Genomic DNA, 20,960 nt, shown 5'->3' with positions numbered 1-20,960 from the left:
ATGTATATATATATATGTATGTACAGTGTATATGTATGTATGTACAGTGTATATGTATATATATATATATGTATGTACAGTGAGGCCAGCAGGGCTGAAACGTGTGATCTGAAGAGTTTCACTGACCTCTACTGGTTGAATGTCTCAGAGCTTTTTAAACCCTGCTGATGCTCCTCTGTGTGTTTAGAACCTCATACACCAGGAATATCTCCTAAGAGTTGGATTATTCTGTTCTACACGTCATCCTGGCAACTATGCTAACAGATTTTTTGTTACAGGTATTGTAATTTTTCATCTTTATGGCTGAAACAGCCTGAGAAAGTTTAGTTTTGTCTAATAATTGGTTTTGGAAAAGAACAAAGCCACAGACATAACACCACTATCATATTATTTTTATTTGGCAATTGAAAATTGGTAAATATATTGTAATTATAGGAGTATGAGTCATCTCATAGGGACAATCTCAAGGATGTGCAGTCGACCTTTTTTGGAGCCAAAATGTCGAAATCAAGGTCACGTCAAGTGTCAAAAATCAAAAATTTCCACATTTCTACGAATGTTTATTGTACAAGTTCAATGTTTACATTTATGAAACGCTCATCTCAAGTGCAGTATTTTATTTAATTGGACCGAAGCTGAACGACCTACCAATAGAAAGATTAGTAGGGGTCAAAGTTCATGATGTCACAAAAAAAAACAAAAAAAAAACAAATCTTCACCACAAATTGAGATCCAGTGCTCAGACTGGTACCATTGAACAACAATGTGTGACCTTGACCTTCACTCAATGTCATATTTAAGGTCAAGGTCAGTCATTATATAACTTGCCAACAAATCCAAACACAGGTTGTCATTTTTGCCAAATACATATTTGCTTTGTGAATAAAGGTCTGACCTATTTGACATTGATGTTCCATTATTCTTTCCTTTTCTCAGTTTGTTGAATTGTTCTTCAAGTTCTGTTCTTTTCCTTCTGAACGCTGTTAATATGAAGTGACTGTCTGACTTATAGTAATAATACTGAAGTAGAAGTACTGTTACTCAATTAAAATTGTACTCAAGTAAGTCATACATAAAATACTCAATTACAATTAAATAATACTCAAAATAAAAGTTACGAGTTACTTTCACCCCCTATTGTTTATTGTTGATGTAGAAACTTAAAAAGGAAGAAACTCAATCAACCACAATTGGAACTAAATTCAATTTTCCACAAAGGCATCTGTATAAAATAAAAACTTTGTCAAAATGTACAATTCTTTTAAAAAAATAAAACAACACCAATTAATTCTAATTAACATTTAAAGAAATTCTCAGTCTCTAATTATAGATACATTTATGAACTCTAGAAGTGATAAAATAACCTCCATTCAGTGCTGTTTTAATGCCGTGCATTACGTTTAATCTGATTGGTTGGCTGTGATGTGATACACTTGATTGTTGTCTGGTTATTTCATTTTTTGCTGTTTCACAATTTAACGTTGATCGTGTTAAAACTAATAATAATAATAATAATAATAATAATAATAATAATGATAATGGTTTGGTATAGAAATGTAATAACAATTTAGAAATATAATCAGAAAGGTTTTTTTTGCCACTTTTCATCCAGATAAACTACCTTTTGCCCAATAAATATCACTTGTTTCTTTTTTTCCCTACATTTTGCCTCTTTTTGTTCCACATTTACCTGTTTCCTCTTTTTTTGTCTATTTTTTTGCCACTCGATTGATTTTGCCCCATTTTAGTCACTTTTCACTCTTTTCATGCCACATTTTTGCCTAAAGTAGCCATGAAAGCAACTTAATTACAGTAACATAAGTACTTGTAATCCATTACTATTTCCTTGTGTGTCATGTGATGCATTGATCAGTAAGTGTAGAAATGTAAGGAATTACTTTACTTCTTTTAAAACGTATTTAAGAAATATACTTTAAAAAGTACAAGTATGCATAAAAAAAAACTAAATTACAGTAACGTGAGTATTTTATTTCGTCTCTGATACAAACCATCTGTTCTGCCAAACTGCCTCTGAGCTCCTCCCTCCTGCTCATTAGTAGGAGGGGCCAGGTGGGAGCCCCTCCCACTTGCGAGTGTGCACACCTGATTTCTTGAATGACTCTAACCTGTTACTGTGGGTGAACTGGAGCCATTAGCAGTGCTAGCTTAGCAGCTAAAGTGAAAATAGTTATTTCCCCTTAATTAGGACAAAACTTTGATAGAAACAATTTTAATGTTTGATGAACATCTCATGGTAAGAGTCTCAAAATATACAGGTTTGTTATAAACTAATGTTGCTTAAACAATTCATTTAAAAGTAACCCGGAAACGTGGACTTAAACATTGTTTAGTATGGAAACTTAAGTTAAATGCATTCATTGTTCATTTATTTGTAAAGTTTGGCAAATTGTTTTAACGTGCAATTCAAGGAATGTTTATTGGGTTTGATGTTTATTTTAAAGATTTATGAAGCTTATTTCAAGTACCATGTTAAGTATTTAGTTAGAACTAGATTTGATTGATGTGAAATACATTTAAGTTTAGATAAAATGGTTAATTGTAGTTGTTTTAATAGTTGTTCAGAATGATCTACATTGCTTAAAAAATGATGTGGTTTAAAAATACCTGGATTAAAATACAGTATATTAAGTTAAAGAAAGGAACGACAAAAGATTGTAAAATCATCACGTGTTTTATGCCAAACCAACATCTTTTCTGACACCAAACCAGATGTTTCTGGTTTTTAAGTAACCATAATATTAACATAGTATAGTAGTATAGTAATATCAACATTCAGTGAAAAGACAACCGTCTAAAATACTGACAGTCTTTGATAAACAGAGAGAAATAACTGGAATTTTTTATAATTAAAATTAAAATACAATCAAATGTGACAACAAAATTCTCAGGAGGAATATCTCCATTATCGTACAATGTGAGAACTAAAGTGACATTTAAAACACATCCTCAGCGTTGCTTCACCACATTGTAAATTGTCTCTGTTGACTTTTTACATTTTTAAACAGACTCAGTTCATCTCTGAGAAGGAAAGCAGAAAGACTTCCCAGCATGCCTCAGTTCTCAATCTCATTGAAATACTCAGAGAACCCTGAGTATGAGATGGTGTCGCCAGGATCTGAAAAGAAACAGACATAAAACATTAGTTATAGTCGCACTAATATGTCTGATACGTAAATGCCTTTATATTCATTTAAAGCTGTGATTAATAGACAGAGGATTTACTGTCTTTGTTCACTCTACCTTCACATGGTCCTCTTGTAAATCTGATGTCGTCAATGGCAATATCACTGCGTAGTGTTGGGCCTCGGATGGCTTCGAATATAATCTGCAAAAAAAGACGACATGGTTATAACTAGGGCTGTCACTTTAAAAAAATGTACGCAGTTAATAACTTTTTTTTTGCACCCCAAACACTTTTAGAAAACAATTGTCCAGTTGTGTGCAAATTGTGCAAGAAAGAGTTTGTGGATCACCGGAGCTCTTCTAGCCTCAGCTAGCACCTCAATGCTAAACATGTAGTAGCTAGCACCTCAATGCTAAACATGTAGTAGCTAGCACCTCAATGCTAAACATGTAGTAGCTAGCACCTCAATGCTAAACATGTAGCAGTTTGCACCTCAATGTTAAACATGTAGCAGCTAGCACCTCAATGCTAACCATGTAGCACCTAGCACCTCAATGCTAAACATGCATCAGCTAGCACCTCAATGCTAAACATGTAGCAGCTTGCACCTCAATGCTAACATGTAGCAGCTAGTACCTCAATGCTAACATGTAGCAGCTAGCACCTCAATGCTAACATGTAGCAGCTAGCAGGGACAATGGTCCTAGTGGAGCAGACAGTGTCTCCAATCCACACTGACACTCAGACAGGGTTCAGAACCAATAATAAATCCATGAGTGACAAATGAACAAAGTCAGTGATAAATGATTGTAGTGACAGTCGACCACTCTGTGGTAGAGGATGTGGGCGGGGCTACTGTGATTGATGGGTCCATTTTATTTATTATATATTATCTGAAGGAAACAAAATGTTTGGTGTTCAATAATTGTATTGATCAGTAAAGTGTTTTTACTGTTTATGATGTGCTAATTTATAGCACTACATATGGACCTGATGTTTTACTTCATGTGTATTTTCTATTATTTGTAGATTGACTAAAGTACATGAATATTCTCCTGATGGTCTAAACTAAAGATGTCAGCAGCTCTTTATAGTCTCACATACAGAGGAATGGAAATGGATACTAGTCTGTTAAAAACAATGGCGTTATAAAGACACTTTGTTATATATCAATCTTTAGCTCTACCACAATAACGTAATTAATTTAAATGAAAATACCTCAAATTGCTTTTCAGCAATCTTTAGGTGAGATTAAAAAATAACAATTAGATGAATTAACTACAGAGCATAATTAATTAATCACTCCATTTTTGTAATGTATTGACAGCACTATACAAAAAACTACGAAGGTCAGCGTGATGTACCTGGTGTCGAACATCACAGTGATAATCCACCATGGCTCTCATCCAGCTCACACTTTGTTCTCCCCGTCGTCTCCACAGCAGCGTGTCCTGGTTTCTGTTGCTGTGTCGTAATAACACACTGAGGATGCCTGTGCCTGAGCCGTACATGTGGAAGTGGAAGATTAGACACTGGGGGGACGAAGAACCACGTAGGTCAGAGGTCAACAACCGAGCTTTGTGACCTGGACGCATGAGAGATGCCTCGATGTACAAGAAGTGACCTGCAGAGAAACACAGTAGAAACACAGCGGGTTATGTTTGAGGTCACCCTGCATGAAAAGAAAAACACAAAGCTAAGAGCTCTGCAACACAAACACACACACCAACATTTGTCACTTTAATGCTTTAATTGTGATTAATTATAATAATAATTACAGAAAAAAAAAAAAAACGCACAAAAAATAACGCCATTAATCACTCCAAACAGCATGGTACCTGGTATACCAATAATACTGATGCACAAGACGGGACAGAGACTGCTGTGCTTTTGTTAATTTTAAAACACAGGATGGAAAAAAAATGCCCAGATGTGTGCAAATTAGGGATGTAACGATTCACTCAACTCCCGATACGATTCGATTCACGATACTGGGTTCACGATACGATTTTCTCACGATTTATTTTACAAAATGGGACTGTTGACAAATGACTGAAAAATATTCTTTTATTTTTTTGGGGAAAATACTATACTATTTTCCTTTTATTTTTCATTGTCAAAATAATCCCTTGATAAACTATTCAAAATGATGCAATTTAACTAAAAATAAATCTTGAATGAAATAAATAAAGGAATAATACAAATGAAGAAGCCTATTAATTTAAATTCTGGTTCTATAATAAACAATTCAAAACTGCGTAATAGTTCTTTTTCTTTTTAAAAGTGCAACTGAAAATGTATTTTGTGCCTTAACAATTGGACTTTTAAAAAAAAAAAACAAAAAAAAAAACCAGTCATTTTACTGTATTTACGTCAGATATTTGTTTAGACCAGCAGAGGGCGCTGGTAACCCAGTGGTCGGTTGGCATGCAGTTATTCCACCAGTGAAGAAGAGAAGCTATGCTAGCAGACAGAGTTAATAGAAAAACCTGACTTTTACAGATATTCACGTAATATTACAGATATTCTTTCGGTGCTAAAGGAGTAAAGAATCATTTATGAGCATGTTTAACAGTAAATGGCGGCCAGAAAGAAAATAGTAGCAGATTCCGCCCGTCACGTCCGCTTCTGGAAGGATTAATATATAGCGCCCTCTGCTGGTTAAAAAAAGTACTGCGATTCAATTTTCAGAGCATCGATGTGAACCGTGGTACCTATGAATCGATTTTTAACTGCCTTACGATTAATCGTTACATCCCTAGTGCAAATTGTGCAAAAAAGAGTTTGTGGATCACCGCCTCAGAGTTTTGCCGCCTCAGCTAGCACCACGATGCTAAATATGTAGCAGCTAGCACCGCAATGCTAAACATGTAGCAGCTAGCACCTCAATGCTAAACATGTAGCAGCTAGCACCTCAATGCTAAACATGTAGCAGCTAACATCTTGATGTTAAACATGTAGCAGCTAGCACCTTGATGCTAAACATGTAGCAGCTAGCACTTTAATGCTAAACATGTAGCAGTTAGCACCTCAATGCTAAACATGTAGTAGCTAGCACCTCAATGCTAAACATGTAGCAGCAAGCACCTCAATGCTAAACATGTAGCAGCTAGCGCCTCGATGCTAAACATGTAGCAGCTAGCACCTCGATGCTAAACATGTAGCAGCTAGCACCTCGATGCTAAACATGTAGCAGCTAGCACCTCGATGCTAAACATGTAGCAGCAAGCACCTCGATGCTAAACATGTAGCAGCAAGCACCTCGATGCTAAACATGTAGCAGCAAGCACCTCGATGCTAAACATGTAGCATCTAGCACCTCGATGCTAACCATGTGTCTGTGCCACATCCTTTTGCGGGCTTCAGATCCTTTCAACGCATGCGCGTAGACGTCACTTCCTTCACTCACAATCTTTACAGAGCTCCTGGGCAAGGCAAATTTATTTGTATAGCGCATTTCATACACGAGGCAACTCAATGTGCTTTACATGATAAAACTTTCAACAGTTTAAAATCAATACGAACATTTAAAATTATTAGTAAAATCATTTAAAATCATCAACAAACACATTACATCAACAACATGACCAAAAATCTCTCCCTCAATCATACGAAGTAGAAAAAAAAGTTCCTTTAACTTTGATTTAAAAATGTTCACATGTGATGCTGACTTCAGCTCTGCTGCAGTTTGTTCCACTTCTTTGCAGCATAACAACTAAAAGCAGCATCACCATGGTTACTGTGAGCTCTGGGCTCCACTATCTGACCTGTGTCCATAGATCTCAGACACCTGCTGGGTTCATACCTGACTAACATCTCACTGATGTATTCTGGACCAAACCCATTCACACATTTATAACCAGCAGCAGAACTTTACAGTCTCCTCTGAGGCTGACTGGGAGCCAGTGTAAAGACTTTAAAACTGGACTAATGTGTTCTGACCTCTTTGTTCTGGTTCAGACCTGAGCTGCAGCGTTCTGAACCAGCTGTAGATGTTTGATGAAGACCATTACAATAGTCCAGTCTGCTGGAGATAAAAGCATGGACCAGTTTCTCCTGATCTTTCTGAGTCATTAAACCTTTCACTCTGGAGATGTTCTTTAGGTGGTGGAAGATGTTTTTGTGATAGATTTGATCTGATGCTGAATGTCAGATCTGAGTCAATCAGAACACCAAGGTTTTTGACTTGGTCTTTATCTTCTAAAGATCCAGACTCAGATACTTGCTGACAGCAGTCCTCTTTTCATTGTTACCAAAGACAATCACCTCCATCTTGTCATGGTTTAGTTGAAGGAAGTTTTCACTCATCCATCAGTTTACTTTTTCTAAGCAGTCACACAACACCTCAATGGGACCATAGTCATCTGGGTTCAGTGATGATATAGTTGTGTGTCATCTGCGTAGCTCTGATAATCAACCTTACAGTTGTGTAAAATGTGTCCTAAAGGAAGCATATAAAGGCTAAACAGAAGCACCTCACCTAACATGTAGCAGCTAGCACCTCAATGCTAACATGTAGCAGCTAGCATGGACAACGGTCCTAATGGAGCAGACAGTGTCACTCAATGGCTAAACCATTCAATCCCAACTCTTTGCGTCCAGGATGGAGCGAATAGTTCAGATAAGGAGGAGTCGACTCACCCACCCCATTGGTGTGGTCACCTCTGGGTCCGGTGTAGGAGGTGGGGGTGTATCCTCGCACTCGCAGCCAATCGGCTTTGTCTCCAGCCTTGTCCTGGGTGTAGCCACAGATTCCAGTCTCAAAGTCACACTGGCCTGGTAGAGACCCTGTGGAACAAAACCATTACAGGTAGAGACACAAAAAGACAATGAGCTCTGCTGCTGCTTCTGAACCCATTAGAGAACGTCAATATGGAGAAGAATAATGCTTCTTTACCTCAGTGATGATAACGTGTGTGCAGTGAGGAGTGAACCCTACATTTGTCCTGTCAGCAGAGGTTTAAAGAATACTGATATATCCTATTCAAGTAGAAGTACTGTTACTTGATTGATTAAGTTTAATTGACTGTGATGGTTGTGTCTTTACGTGGTTGAAAACGGAAGCTTTCAAACAGTTTATAATATTTGTGATATGCTGCTGTATTTGAAAAGCATTTCTTCCCTTAATAGCGTGAATGAGTCAGAACATGCATTTTGACCCGTATTCAGGACGGTGGACGTCAAGGGTTTAAAAGACGTGGTGACGCAAATTTTTGTAGTCAAAAAGATCAATTACGTTACCAATCTTTTATTATGGGAATGCATTCTTAATGTTAAAATGTTCTGCTGCTGAGTAACAACGCTGCTATGAGAATTGTAAAATGCTAACACTTTTACTTTTAGTGTAATATTAGGTTAATGCTTTTGCTGTTACTGTCAATATATATTATTTGTTCTATTTATATATAGCTTCTAGTATTGTATTGTTTATTTTATCTTTTGCACTATTTTTTGGGTGTCTTTCAGGTTTTTCTGTTGCCTTCTGTTGTCTTTTTTATTTTTTTTATTGCACTGTAATAACAGTAAATTTTCCCACTTCAATAAAGCATCCTCTACTCTCTACTCTACTCTAAATCTTAACCGACTTACACCATTCAAAGATCAAAATGTTCTTCTGCTTAGTGTCAATGATATCTAATTTGTAAAATGCTAACTCTTACTTTTAATGTAATTTAAGGTGTTATGCAAATTAGGCTGCTTTTGCAAGCCTTAAGAGAGCTTGACTAGGTCTGTTAGAGTGTAACAGCTGCTGCTCATGAACTTTGAGGAAAAAAAACTGCTGTCAAAGCTTTAATCCTGCAGCTACAGCCACAATTTATAACTTAAAATGTTGCTACAATCTTCCTCTTTCTTATGATTATACTTTTAGTGGGAATGCTTAGCATTTGCCCCTTACTTTGCTTCCACAAGTAAGACTTTTACCCTCAGACTTGTATGCTCAGCTTTATCTCAGTGAGAGCACAGCCTGCTTCTACCTTCCTTCAAGCAATCATGAGGAACCTGATTTGAATCTTGCCCTGCATGATGTCTGTAACTTTGACTCTAAATAAATGTCTGTTAACTCCTCTGTGACTGCTAAATACGTAAGTTCAACTAATGCCGTTCATTCTCTGTGAAAACTACCTACTAACATCTAACCTTTGGTAATGTGCACAAACGTGTGTTCATTGACAATAAACACATACAGCATTCCCACTTGCATTGTTGCGGCAAAGCACATTTGTCTAGTTTGTCTAGTGTATGTTACACCCATTGTGGTTGGCGTGAATCTGGAGACGATCTATATATTTAATTCTATTTTTTTTCTTTTGCCCCCGAGAAAGAATCTCAAACTCCACCTGTGGTGTTTATTACGACATCATTGATTATGTTTGGTGAGTTTTACCTGACGTCATTTGACAGTCCCCTACACTGATTGTGATGTCATCCACAGCAATGAGGCCACACTCCCAGAAGTTTCTGCAGATGCTGACAAAGACGACCTAGAAAGATATCAGCTCAATCATCCATCCAACCAACCTTCCATCCAACCATCTATCTCCAATCTTCCAAACCTTGGATGACATGGGCTTCATGTAGGTGAACTCTGCTTTCATCCAAACACCTCTGGTAGTTTCAGTCAAGCTCCACACTCGTTCCTGGGCCACGTTGTTTTCATCATAGATGTAAAGCACCAGACCTCCGTCCACTTTACCGAACCCATAGAGCAGGTAGTAAAACCTTAGACAGTATTTGTGGTTCCCTGGTAAGAATGGACCATGAAGGCGACCCACGTATCCAGGTTTGGAGGAAAAACGAGTGTTTGCCAACAGGAAATGACCTAAGAAAGACACAACAAACCCAATTGTTCCAAATTAGACGTGTGAATTGGTAAGATGAAGAAGAAATCACTGGAACACCCTCATAAAAGGTTCCTGTATTCATCATTAGGTAGTTTTTACAAACATACAGTAATTATACATTTGGGCCTTAGGGGGCGGCAGTGAGTCACTAAAAAAATGCTAAGGCGATAGTTTAAATGTTGAAGCTCCATCCATTCATTTAGTAATGAGATTTAATTTAGAGAAGACTACAGTCCTACATCCCTGCTTTTGTGCTTCAGTTCTGAGGAGCAGTTATTCCACAGCTAAAAGGTTGTGTAACCTGAGTTAATACTGTAGTTTTTAGGTGAGTCACCTGATCCAGTGCTGTGGTCTCCGATCCTGTGCATGTTGGGTTTCACGGACACTCTGCTCCACTCTTTGCTCGCTGCTCTCTCCTGGTGGTAGAGGCAGAAGCCGTTCTCAAAGTCACAGTTGGCGATCGCAGGGTCGAACGTTGGCTCTAGAACGCAGCGCACACAGCATGAATGCAGAACATATCTGTTCATTTTTCAACTTTATTTCCAGGTCTGCTTCCTCAAGGAATGCACACTTGTAAAAAGCAGGGAACACCTGATGCTCTAAATTGGAAAATACCAAGTTAGGAAGTGGGAGGGAGCCATCATATTTATTTGAGTTAGTTAGATTTCTCAGAAACTTCAGCTTTAACTATGATTATGTATCATTCTTTTGAAATGCGAAAAAATCCCTAACTAGTCTTTTACTATGGTCTACTGCTGGTGGGCATTCATATACATTAATGTATATAAGTCCCTCCTTCATCCTATAGACCCCTATACAAATGGAAACGATCGCTGACTGCACCCAGCCAATAGGCTTCTACTTCCTGTTTTTGAGACTGTCAATCAAAGTGAATGCGGAACTGTTCACGGAAACATGGCCGTGCGTCACAACAGCAAACAGGTAAATATGATTTTGGCTCTTACCTGACCCATAGACATATATCAATGTGACCTGATGCGACCTTGTTATGTTCCGCGAGTAGAGGCGTGGCTTCTGGTACATTGCAGAGGTAGAGGAAGGAAGTGGAGCTGTTTAGGGCGGGACATCGAGACGTTTCTCAGAAACTCCAGATAGCAGCTTTAATGACAGCTTATTGTTGGGTTTTAGGAGAAACTGTGTTGAACCTAAAACCAGCTCCATTTATAGTAAAGAATCATATTTTAGGCCCTGTGTTTGATTCCCAGCCAAAGTTTGATCTGAACACTGAAAGTATCACTAAGCGATATAAGTCCTATTATTGTTTGTTTGTTGGTTTGATTAATTCTGTCTAAAGGCTAAAGGTTTGATCTTCACATATTGTGCTGAGTTTATTTTAAGGCCGTCGCTTCATCACACCCTGTAGGAGAACTAATCGTTATGCAAAGTATTTTATTCCTTCTGCCATCAAGCTGTTAAACCTGGACATGAGTCTCATGGACTGATAGATTTGTGTTATTTATTATTTTTTGTCCCTGTGGATGTTGAACTACACTGTGGTTAAAAACTGATGTGGAAATCTGTCAATGTACTGACTTTTATTATTATCTTTGTGTTTGTAAATGTACGTGTGGCCTGGTTGGACTGCAAAACTGAATTTCCCTTTGGGATTAATAAAGTTGTCTAAATCTAAAATTAAAACAGTTAGCATGCTATATATTTTAAATGAATGTGTTTTCTTTATTCATTTATTAATTTGGTATTTATGGAGGTAGTACATGTGCAGGGTAGTATAAAAAAGCTGAGCTGTATGTTTCTCCTTTTTGTTGAGGAGCCCAAAGCTGTTTTTGTTTGTCGTTAATATTATTTACTGCTGAAATCATTATCAAAAATAAAAAAAAAGTGGAGGCCAAGACTAAAGAACTGCTGCAGCGTCTTTCTCCAACACTACACTCATGTCTACTTCCAAAAAGAGGTTTAATATTAGCTCTTTGATGCCTCAAAAGATGGATGACGGAAGTTTTAGTATCTGTTTCTGGTATTTTATGGTATGTTCTGCACCACAACTCTTATTGTTCATTGGGTTAAAGTGAGTTCAGCTTTTGTTGTGGTTTTAGACTCAGTCTGTCTTTATTTAGAGGTAGAATCAGTAAAGTAAAGCTTAATGGAGCTTCTTTGACATTTTGATGACATTCTAAAAACAATAGTTAATACTCTGCAATAGTTTATTACTAATAGATAGGTCCTATCTGTTAGTGATTAACAGATAGGACGCGTGCGTGCGTGCGAGCGTGCGTGCGCGCGCACGTTAATTCAATCAGATTTTGGAAGCAGTTTTATGTTTTTTCAGGTAGCATCACTTTAACCCTCCTATTATCCTCAAATATCACAAACACATTTTACCATTGGGGTCAATCTGACCCCAGGGATATTTGTCTTTAAAGAATGACTTTCAGAAAATTGTCGACCATGTTTTTGTGTCAGACACTTTGTTGAATCCATAAATAAGCCCTTGATAATGAAACCATGACCTGTTCTCTCATGAACATATTTATTTTTATCTATTTTTTGTAACGTATTTGGTATTATTCACTATAAGGTTCTCTGTCTCTGACACATCCTCCTCTGTCACTTTCACTGTGAAAGAGCTGTTCCAAAACCTCACTGAAGGTAAACATTTTCCTAGAGGACATTTTCAAGAGAGGGAAAACGTGCAGATTGCGATACACACCGAGCACATTGAGGAATGATTTGGATAAAGGGCTGCCATGCAAGTTTTTTTATGAATATATTTATATAAGTTCTTATGACAATATTTCGTGTGTGTGTGTGTCCATTTAATTTTATGTATCAACTCCAAAGTATTAATGTACCCCATAAGAACACCAATGTGTGCAATTTGCCTTCAGCACATTGAAAAAATGTGCTGAAAATAACATGTACCCATCAAATTAGGAAAAATCATGAAATATGAAATAAAAATTACTTTTTTAATGATTAACATTGAATGGGGGCAAATTGACTCCAAGGATAATAGGAAGGGTAACTGCAATTCGTTTTCAATTTAAAAACTAGGGGTTAATTTGTGGAAAGAAATATTTATTTTCAAAGAAAATGTCTATATATATATATATATATATATATATAGTTATGTGACGCAGTAGAAATGTTTGTGCTCTTTGTTAAAAGCTGTATATAAAACAAGTATATAATATATACAAAATATACTGTATGTATATATATATATTAGCATTATCTGAAAAAGGCAACTCAAATGTACTTGTTGAATGCTTTCATTTCTTTTGTGTGTATTATTGAGGTAACTTGAATGTTGTAATTTGGGCATATGAGCAATTTTGCTTCTGCTTGTTTCAGTCTTGTTTTATATTTTTTAATTGTGATTTTATTTTGAATATGTTTTTGTTCGACTGAAACAAACATATAAACTAAAATGAACTGAACTAAATTACCATTTTTCAAGAAATGGAAAAAAAAAAAGCTGTTCAAAACTAACTGAGCTGCAGTCACCAACCAAAACAATTTGTTTTAAATCATTCACAGCTTTATTTTTCTACACTTTAAAACACAAATAAGTGTTTTTTTCCTTGTCTCACCTGTGTCAGTGTGGCAGAATTCTGGTGAAAAGGAGATGTCGTCAATGGCCACGTAGCCTCCCCTGGCACTGTTAAACGCCACCTCAAACACCAGCTTGTAATGCACACCCACACACACACACACACACACACACACACACACACACACACACTGTGTCAGACAGCATGTATGACTCACAGCCCTGAGAACATGCTCTGTGTCTTGTTAAAGTAATATTATGAAACTGGACAGTGTAATTAATAATCCAGATGTGCAACAGTCCAGACAGTGATATCAGTGCCCTCGCTATGGGCTTTAAACAGGACAACAAGCCACTCTTTCTCTGTGATCTAAGCTGATGGAAAAGCCCTGTACAACGTTTGGCTCGTCACAAACTGACCCAGTTAAAAAATATTACACAAGTTTCTTTCCGCAGACGGCCGCAGTCAGCGGGGGGAGACGAACCCAGGAACTATTAGGAAGAACAGGCTCTTTACGAGAGAGCTGGAAAACCACAGTGAGAGAATGTAGCAGACTGCCCAGTCATCTACTGACAGATGGAACATAGTTGGACAAAAGAAGGAAATCTATGCAATGAATTTTCAAAAATGTTAAGCCAAATGTTTGGCAGAGGGGGTTGACTCAATAATTTAACTTATATTCAGTCGAGCAGCCAATAGAAATGCTCAAAACAGCTCATGGAGCACACATGTTTGTAGAAAGATCTCACGCTTCTGGATTTATAAACTTCATTTACAGCCAGAAGAAGAAAAAAAGATTCACTGTCCACGTTGGATTACAATATGATCAAAGATGAGTATGGATTTTTGACCAAATTATGCCATTAAAAACTTACAAACTGCAGCTTTAATGACCATATATATATATATATATATATATATATATATATATATATATATATATATATATATATATACACACATTAGTGTACATAGTTATACTATATGTAAATAATATTAATTGTATAGTATCGGTAATACTTTATTTACCAAGTACTTTCCGTACAAAAAAAAAATGCAAATACAAACATAACTTCCTTCGTGTTTCCCTGTCGTTCACCAGCCACGGAGGGGATTTGTGTTTATATCGGTATCTGTTAATATCGGACATCAGAAATTTAGTTTTGTACATAATCAGTATATTGTATATCAGCAAAATGCTAATATTGAGCATTATTAAACAGCTTGTTTAATGTGTCTCAATACTCACAGTGCACAGTTAGTGTCTGGTGTACAGTACATACTATATACAGTATATCCATACTAATATATTGTATTGTCTAGACATTTGATGGTTAATTGAGTGGTTTTATTTAAAGGCTATTTTCATTCCCAGGATGTATTACAGCAGAAACATATTCATTCAGTCAGTCTGACATTTAGAAAGAAGTGTGTCTGTAGCAGCAGAACTAGCTGAGTTCTCCTCTGTCTGCTCTAAATCTGTCAGACACAGTAACTCCTCCAACTTTTAGTTTCCACTCTTTCTCTTCATGATCCCTGAGTGTGTTTGAGTCATCCAGCTGTGTCTGCAGCTGCACATCTGCATTCTGCATGTAGCTGGGTGTTATGTTGTCTGTCACATGATGCTTCTTTATCTGATCGGACGTTTTCCAGCACATCCCACTGATGCTGTCTATGACCTCACCAATACGAAAGTAATGGATTACAATTACTCACGTTACTGTAATTGAGTTGCTTTTATGTGTACTTGTACTTTTTTTTTAGTATATTTCTAAATCAGTAATTGTACTTATACTTGGAAACACGTTAATTTAAATAACTGTAATTTTTGCTCAATCTGAGAAATTCCACCAGTTTCTGAAAGCTCTCTTTACAGCCAGTATCGATCAATATCTCAGGCAGACAATTGATTCAATAACTGTTGATGTTTGCTCAGATGTTTTTTGGTTTGTTTTATCATGCGATGTATTTAAAAGTGAAATAAAGAGAACAAGGGGTGAACATTTATGGCTGTTTCGCTACTTTTTCAGCGTAAATACTTTACTTGTACTTTTTATACATAAGTATAAAAAGTATCTTGTGAAAAAAATGCACAAGTTCATTAAATGTGAGCTGTTTTAAGACTTCTACACAAGTGATTTTCTAATGGGATACTTTCACTTTTACCAGTCATTTTGAGTTATTGTATTTGTACTTTTAAGTTTACTGTCTCCAAGGGAACCGTACCAAGATTTATTACCAACAATAAACGTGCGGGGTGAAAGTAACTAGTAACTTTTATTTTGAGTACTTGAGCTTCTTTTTATTTGCACTTGAGTATTATATGTATGACTTATTTGTACTTGTATCAGTACTCTTTACACCTCAGCCAATACGTCACTTTAAAATAGAAAACCACACAAAAGTTGCAGGTTTGACGAAGCTTTCAGTCACAATTTATTGAAAAAGGTTCAATTTGTTCCACATAGTTTTGTCAGCTCTTCAGCAAACACAACCCGTGGGTTTCTTAGCTCACTGTGTCCTCCAGGCTCCAGTACACATTTTGCTGACTCATGATTCATTGCTAGTGCTGGCTTTGGAATTTTAGTCGGCGGTGGATCAGGGACCTGAGGTTGAGAATTCTCAATGACAGCTCTAGTTAAGAACTTACTGTAAAAAACAGGTCACATTAACCAAAGACTTTCCGTTGCTGACCTTTTTTTTTTAATACTGACTGTAAAATCTGTCATTTTGACAGATTGCAATTCCCACCCCTGACCACTTGGTAGTAAGTGAGCACATTAATGATCTATACTGTGGGATTTCCTCCCAGTGAAACAAGTGGTTGCTGCATCAGGAAAACCCTCAATGTCTCTTCGACTTCATAGAAATGTGTTCCCAGATTTAAAAACGTTGGCTGAAGTGGCGTTATGGACCAAAACTCATATCTCAATATTATTTTCCAAAATGGGTATATTCAATATACATCTCGATATTTTGAACTCAATAGTCTTACGAGGAAGACAATTGTGGGTTAAATTTGCTGATGCAAACACAGGCACATTGTTTTTATCCTCTAAGGGACAGCATGTGTGAGTGAGTTATGTAGTGTGGTTTGTTTAGCAACAGATCTGACTGTGCTTTTCATAATGTTGAGAGAAAAAGTGATAGCAGCTACGCCTAAAATGAACATTTTAATAAAAAATAAGATGTAAAATAAAAATATATGGCTATAGGCGAAAATGGAATTTACTATATTTCCAAAATAGAAATTGCGATATATATCTCTCTCCATATATTTTCCAGGCCTATGTGGCATTTGTAATTCCAGTCTCCAGGAATAAGGTGTGAAACTGTGCAATTGTTCATGGTTCATATGTGTTGTGGCGGGATCCCGGACGAGCCCCCAATTGTTGTGACAGTTTTAATGAATGAGACGGAGTCCAGCTTCAGGGTTGCTGGTCAGATGCAGACACAGGGTTTATTTGGTTTGGGATTCAGAGGTTAACCAGCTTTCAGTATGTGTGTCTCAGTGGTTCTGCTGCTGCTCATCGCTCTCAGTGATATATATGTTGCTGATAGTCAGAACATAGCAGAGCCTCCTCAGGCAGAGACCTTAGTGAATGCTATCAGTGTACGATGGTATCTGGCCTGCTTAGGCCAATATGACCAGAACTGACCAGCAGAGAGTTCTGTAATTACATATTAATATGAAGCTACTGGGGCCACAGTCAGTAATTTAATTAAAAATGAATGAAAATTAAATGAATTAATTGAATTTGTCATTATTATCATTCTTTTAAAGTACAGTGATGAGTAAAAATAAATCACGATGGGATTTTTTTGACCCCGTCAGCACTAAACAACTAAAAGAGTCAATAGGACAGGGGTGGCAAACTCATTTTACCTTGGGGGGCCACATACAACATTTTAATCTGAAGAGCAAAAAATACAGATTTTTGGATGGATTAAAATCAATTTCAACATTACTTAAATTAGATTTTTCATTGTCACAGATATTTGTAACTCAATTTTAACAAACAATTTGTGATTAAAAGTAATCATGTGACTATGGGCTGAGTTCCATATAAATTGGGACGTGTCGTCAAAATAAATTAATTGGGTGATCGAGAAGTAAATCTAAAGATAATTTACATAATTTACACCCCTGGTTTAGCGCACCCTCTGACTGTAAAACATTGTTCGTGTTAGTGTTCTCATTCTTCTTACCTCCAGAGGATGTGGAGCCTTGATGTCCACACTGACTATGGTCCACCCAGCTGTGGTGTACACCACTGGCCTCCAGATCTCTTCATAGTGGCCCAGCTGGTCTCTGGTGAACACTGAGAAGATGTTCCCTCGTTCCTGGTCTCTGTAGTAATAGAAGGACAGGCAACCGTCCATGGCCACTGTGGTCATAGGTGAGGTGAGTTTAGCCACCTCCTGGAAGTGCTTGGCATACACAGAGTCCACGTACATGTAGTGACCTGTGAAGTGAGGAAGAAGATTAGATTAGAGTGAAAAGAGATTCACTTGGCATACTGGGCATTTCCCTAGTAGGCCGGTCCGGTTCGCCATGTTTTGGGTTTTTTTGACGAGCAAGTAGAGTCTAACATGGTAACAGGTGGCCAAAAATCATCCAAAAGTGGCAAAAACGTGTAAAAAAAAAAATGAGTAAAAAGTGAATAAAATGGGCCAAAAGCAGTCAAGAGTGGCCAAATAAAGAGGACCCAGGTGGTATGTAATGGCAAAGGGTAGCTTAAATGGGCAAAATGTGGCAAACAATAGAGAAAAAGGGCAAAAATGTAAAATAAAAGGAAACAAGTGGTATTTATTGGGCAAAAGTTAGCTTATTTTAAATGAAATGTGGTCAAGAAAATTAAAGAAGGGCAAAAATTAGATAATAGTATCAAAAAGAAGGTGCAAAAATGGAACAAAAATAGGAAAAAGGGATATTTATTGGTCCAAAAGTGTCAAAAACGAAGCAAGAAAACAGTGAAAAGTGACTAAAATGGACCAAAAGCAGTCAAGAGTGGGCAAAAAATTAGCAAATAAAGAGGAACCAGGCGGTATGTAATGGAAAATGGTAACTTTAATGAACAAAATGTGGCAAAGAATAGTGAAAAAAGGCCAAAAAGGTGAAACAAAAAGAGGCAAAATGTAGGTTAAAAAAAGGAAACAAGTGGTATTTATTGAGCTAAAGTTAGTTTATTTAAAGGAAAAGAGGCCAAAAAATTGAAGAGGAGACAACAATTTGATAAGTGTTAAGTGCGTGCGTGCGTGCGTGCGTGTGTGCGTGCGTGCGTGCGTGCGTGCGTGTGTGCGTGCGTGCGTGCGTGCGTGCGTGTGTGCGTGCGTGCGTGCGTGCGTGTACCTCTCTGGTCCTCTGTGGTGTCGTTTAAGGGCAGGTCTGATTCTCGTGCTACGGTCCCTCCTACGTACCAGTTAACGTTTGGGTTCCAGGTGTTGCTGTAACCACACAAGTGATGCTCCTCAAAGTTACACTCTAGGAACGCAGAAAGCACAATTAATATTAATAATAATAACACACAACCAGTTCAAAGATCCAAAATCACAGCCGACCCACCTACGCAGTAACCAGGAACAATGTGGATTTCAAAAACAGCCACACTATTCCCAGGGCCATGTTCAGGTTGACCGTCCAGTAAAATCTGAGAAAAAAATAAAAATAAATCATCAACGAAGGAGTGAAGAGTTTGTCACGTGTGACTCAGTTGAAAGTGTGAATTACTATTTATCCATTAGATCAATGAAGGGATTTAAAGTCTAAAGATCCAACTCCATCAATCTGTGCTCGGCTAGTTGTCCTTCCTGATGACATTAATCAATCTAACATCTTTCAAAAGGTACTAAATCGATACAAGAAAATAACACAGCAGACTTTATACAGAGCTTTTATTTTAATAATAAAGACGTTAGTGTCTGTGACGTCCAGGTTTGGGGTCAATTATAATTGTAATCACGTAATTGATAATTAATTAAAAATGATGGCGTAATTATAATTGTAATTTAAAAAAATTGTTGCTGTCCTAATCATAATTAAATTGTAATTGAGTTCAGACAATTGACTTTGTAATTGTAATTGCAATGAAAATTCTATAAAAATTGTCAATTATAATTTAATGCAAAACTGTGGAACCATGTTACAGTTCTACATGTACAGTTCTACACGTATGTAGTTAATTATTATTAAAAAAAATTCATATCAAACTTTCACGAATTTTAACATAAAAAATAAAATATAGGAGCATACTGAGTCTGACACAAAAAAGGCTCAGACGTCCACACCATAAATATTAATACCTGTTTTTTTCATTGATTAGGAAGCTTAACAAGGTAATCAATATATAGGAAATAAATTAGATGATAGATATTTGTTTTTAGTGTATTTTACAGCTGATTTAGGACCTGTTAGCATTAGAGATGCTAACAGAAAGCTAACACAATAGGAAAGTTAACTTTTATTAGGTTATTTATTTCAGTGATTAATTGTAATTAAAAAGCATCCAAACCTTACCTGATATGGGTTGGTGGTGTTTGGTAGGTCAACACTAGCGATCAACCAGCTGTCAGAGGTTTGGTTGGAGGTCCAAAGCAGATAATCAAAGTTATCACTGTCTGGTCTGAGGTGGAGCTTTAAGGAACCCAGACCTGTGATCTGGTACACCAGTCTGACACAGCTCCAGTCCGGCTGGTCCAGAACTGGACTGGTGAGGACGGCCTTCTGATGCTGGTCTAAGAACGCTGAGTCCACGGTGATCAAATGTCCTGCAACAATGAACCAGGTTTACAGTCAGACACAGATAGAAGAACTGCTCCAAAAACACATAGCACACGCTAGTGCTGTGAGATATGGAGGAAAATATTATATCACCATATAGATAGATGTATGTCCTAATAACGATATATATATACATATATATCGATTTAGTATTTCTTCCTTAAAGTGACATGAAATGTATGGTAATTGCTATTCATTATGTATTTTATTATATATAAAACTAATTTCTATAAATAAATTGCTAATAAATTGGTTGATTTTATGACCAATTTCTGCTCTTGTTATGGCCTAAAAATAGTAGCTTTTTCCAAATATTGTTTCAAAAGTTGTGACTACGGCTACTTATGTTTTATAATGAGGCTTTATTATTTTAAATAACTTAGCATTTCCCAAAAGAAAATGATTTTTTTTCAATAAATCAATTTCATATCAATACAAAAAAAACAGATTCACAACAATTTACCAAGATATGAATAATTTCCATCACGGTGTAAAGGTCTACCAGTGTTTGTGTACGTTTTTAAAACTAAAACATGAATAAATCTCAAAATAAATGGTATTTGTCCTCTAAGAATCTTCTCAATGAAGTAATGCTGGAACCACACCCACACGCAGGAAGGGCGCCGCCTCCGTGTACTGTGTCTATGGGAGAGAGCAGT

At 36.8% G+C, this 20,960-nt stretch overlaps 1 protein-coding gene across 2 annotated transcripts in view; it reads right to left on the bottom strand.

The window, feature by feature from the left end:
• Window positions 1-2,673: 2,673 nt before the first annotated feature.
• The window catches only part of mamdc2a (MAM domain containing 2a), a 32,432-nt gene continuing 14,145 nt past the window's right edge, over window positions 2,674-20,960 (bottom strand). The window contains exons 3-14 of one of the 2 annotated variants that reach the window (XM_028457669.1): window positions 20,038-20,288; window positions 19,087-19,171; window positions 18,874-19,005; window positions 17,730-17,986; window positions 13,560-13,653; window positions 10,322-10,468; window positions 9,700-9,965; window positions 9,531-9,627; window positions 7,787-7,933; window positions 4,510-4,769; window positions 3,262-3,346; window positions 2,674-3,136 (exon numbers count right to left, since the gene is read on the bottom strand). In XM_028457669.1, coding sequence (XP_028313470.1) covers window positions 3,075-3,136; window positions 3,262-3,346; window positions 4,510-4,769; window positions 7,787-7,933; window positions 9,531-9,627; window positions 9,700-9,965; window positions 10,322-10,468; window positions 13,560-13,653; window positions 17,730-17,986; window positions 18,874-19,005; window positions 19,087-19,171; window positions 20,038-20,288 — 1,883 coding nt within the window. In that variant the 3' untranslated portion in view covers window positions 2,674-3,074. Of the gene's footprint in view, window positions 3,137-3,261; window positions 3,347-4,509; window positions 4,770-7,786; window positions 7,934-9,530; window positions 9,628-9,699; window positions 9,966-10,321; window positions 10,469-13,559; window positions 13,654-17,729; window positions 17,987-18,873; window positions 19,006-19,086; window positions 19,172-20,037; window positions 20,289-20,960 lie in introns of those variants that run through there. The other variant, XM_028457670.1, reaches the window with a different exon arrangement.

The sequence above is a fragment of the Gouania willdenowi genome, chromosome 9, assembly GCF_900634775.1.
Source record: "Gouania willdenowi chromosome 9, fGouWil2.1, whole genome shotgun sequence".
Taxonomy (NCBI): Eukaryota; Metazoa; Chordata; class Actinopteri; order Blenniiformes; family Gobiesocidae; genus Gouania; species Gouania willdenowi.
This window is presented reverse-complemented; position numbering and strand designations above follow the sequence as displayed.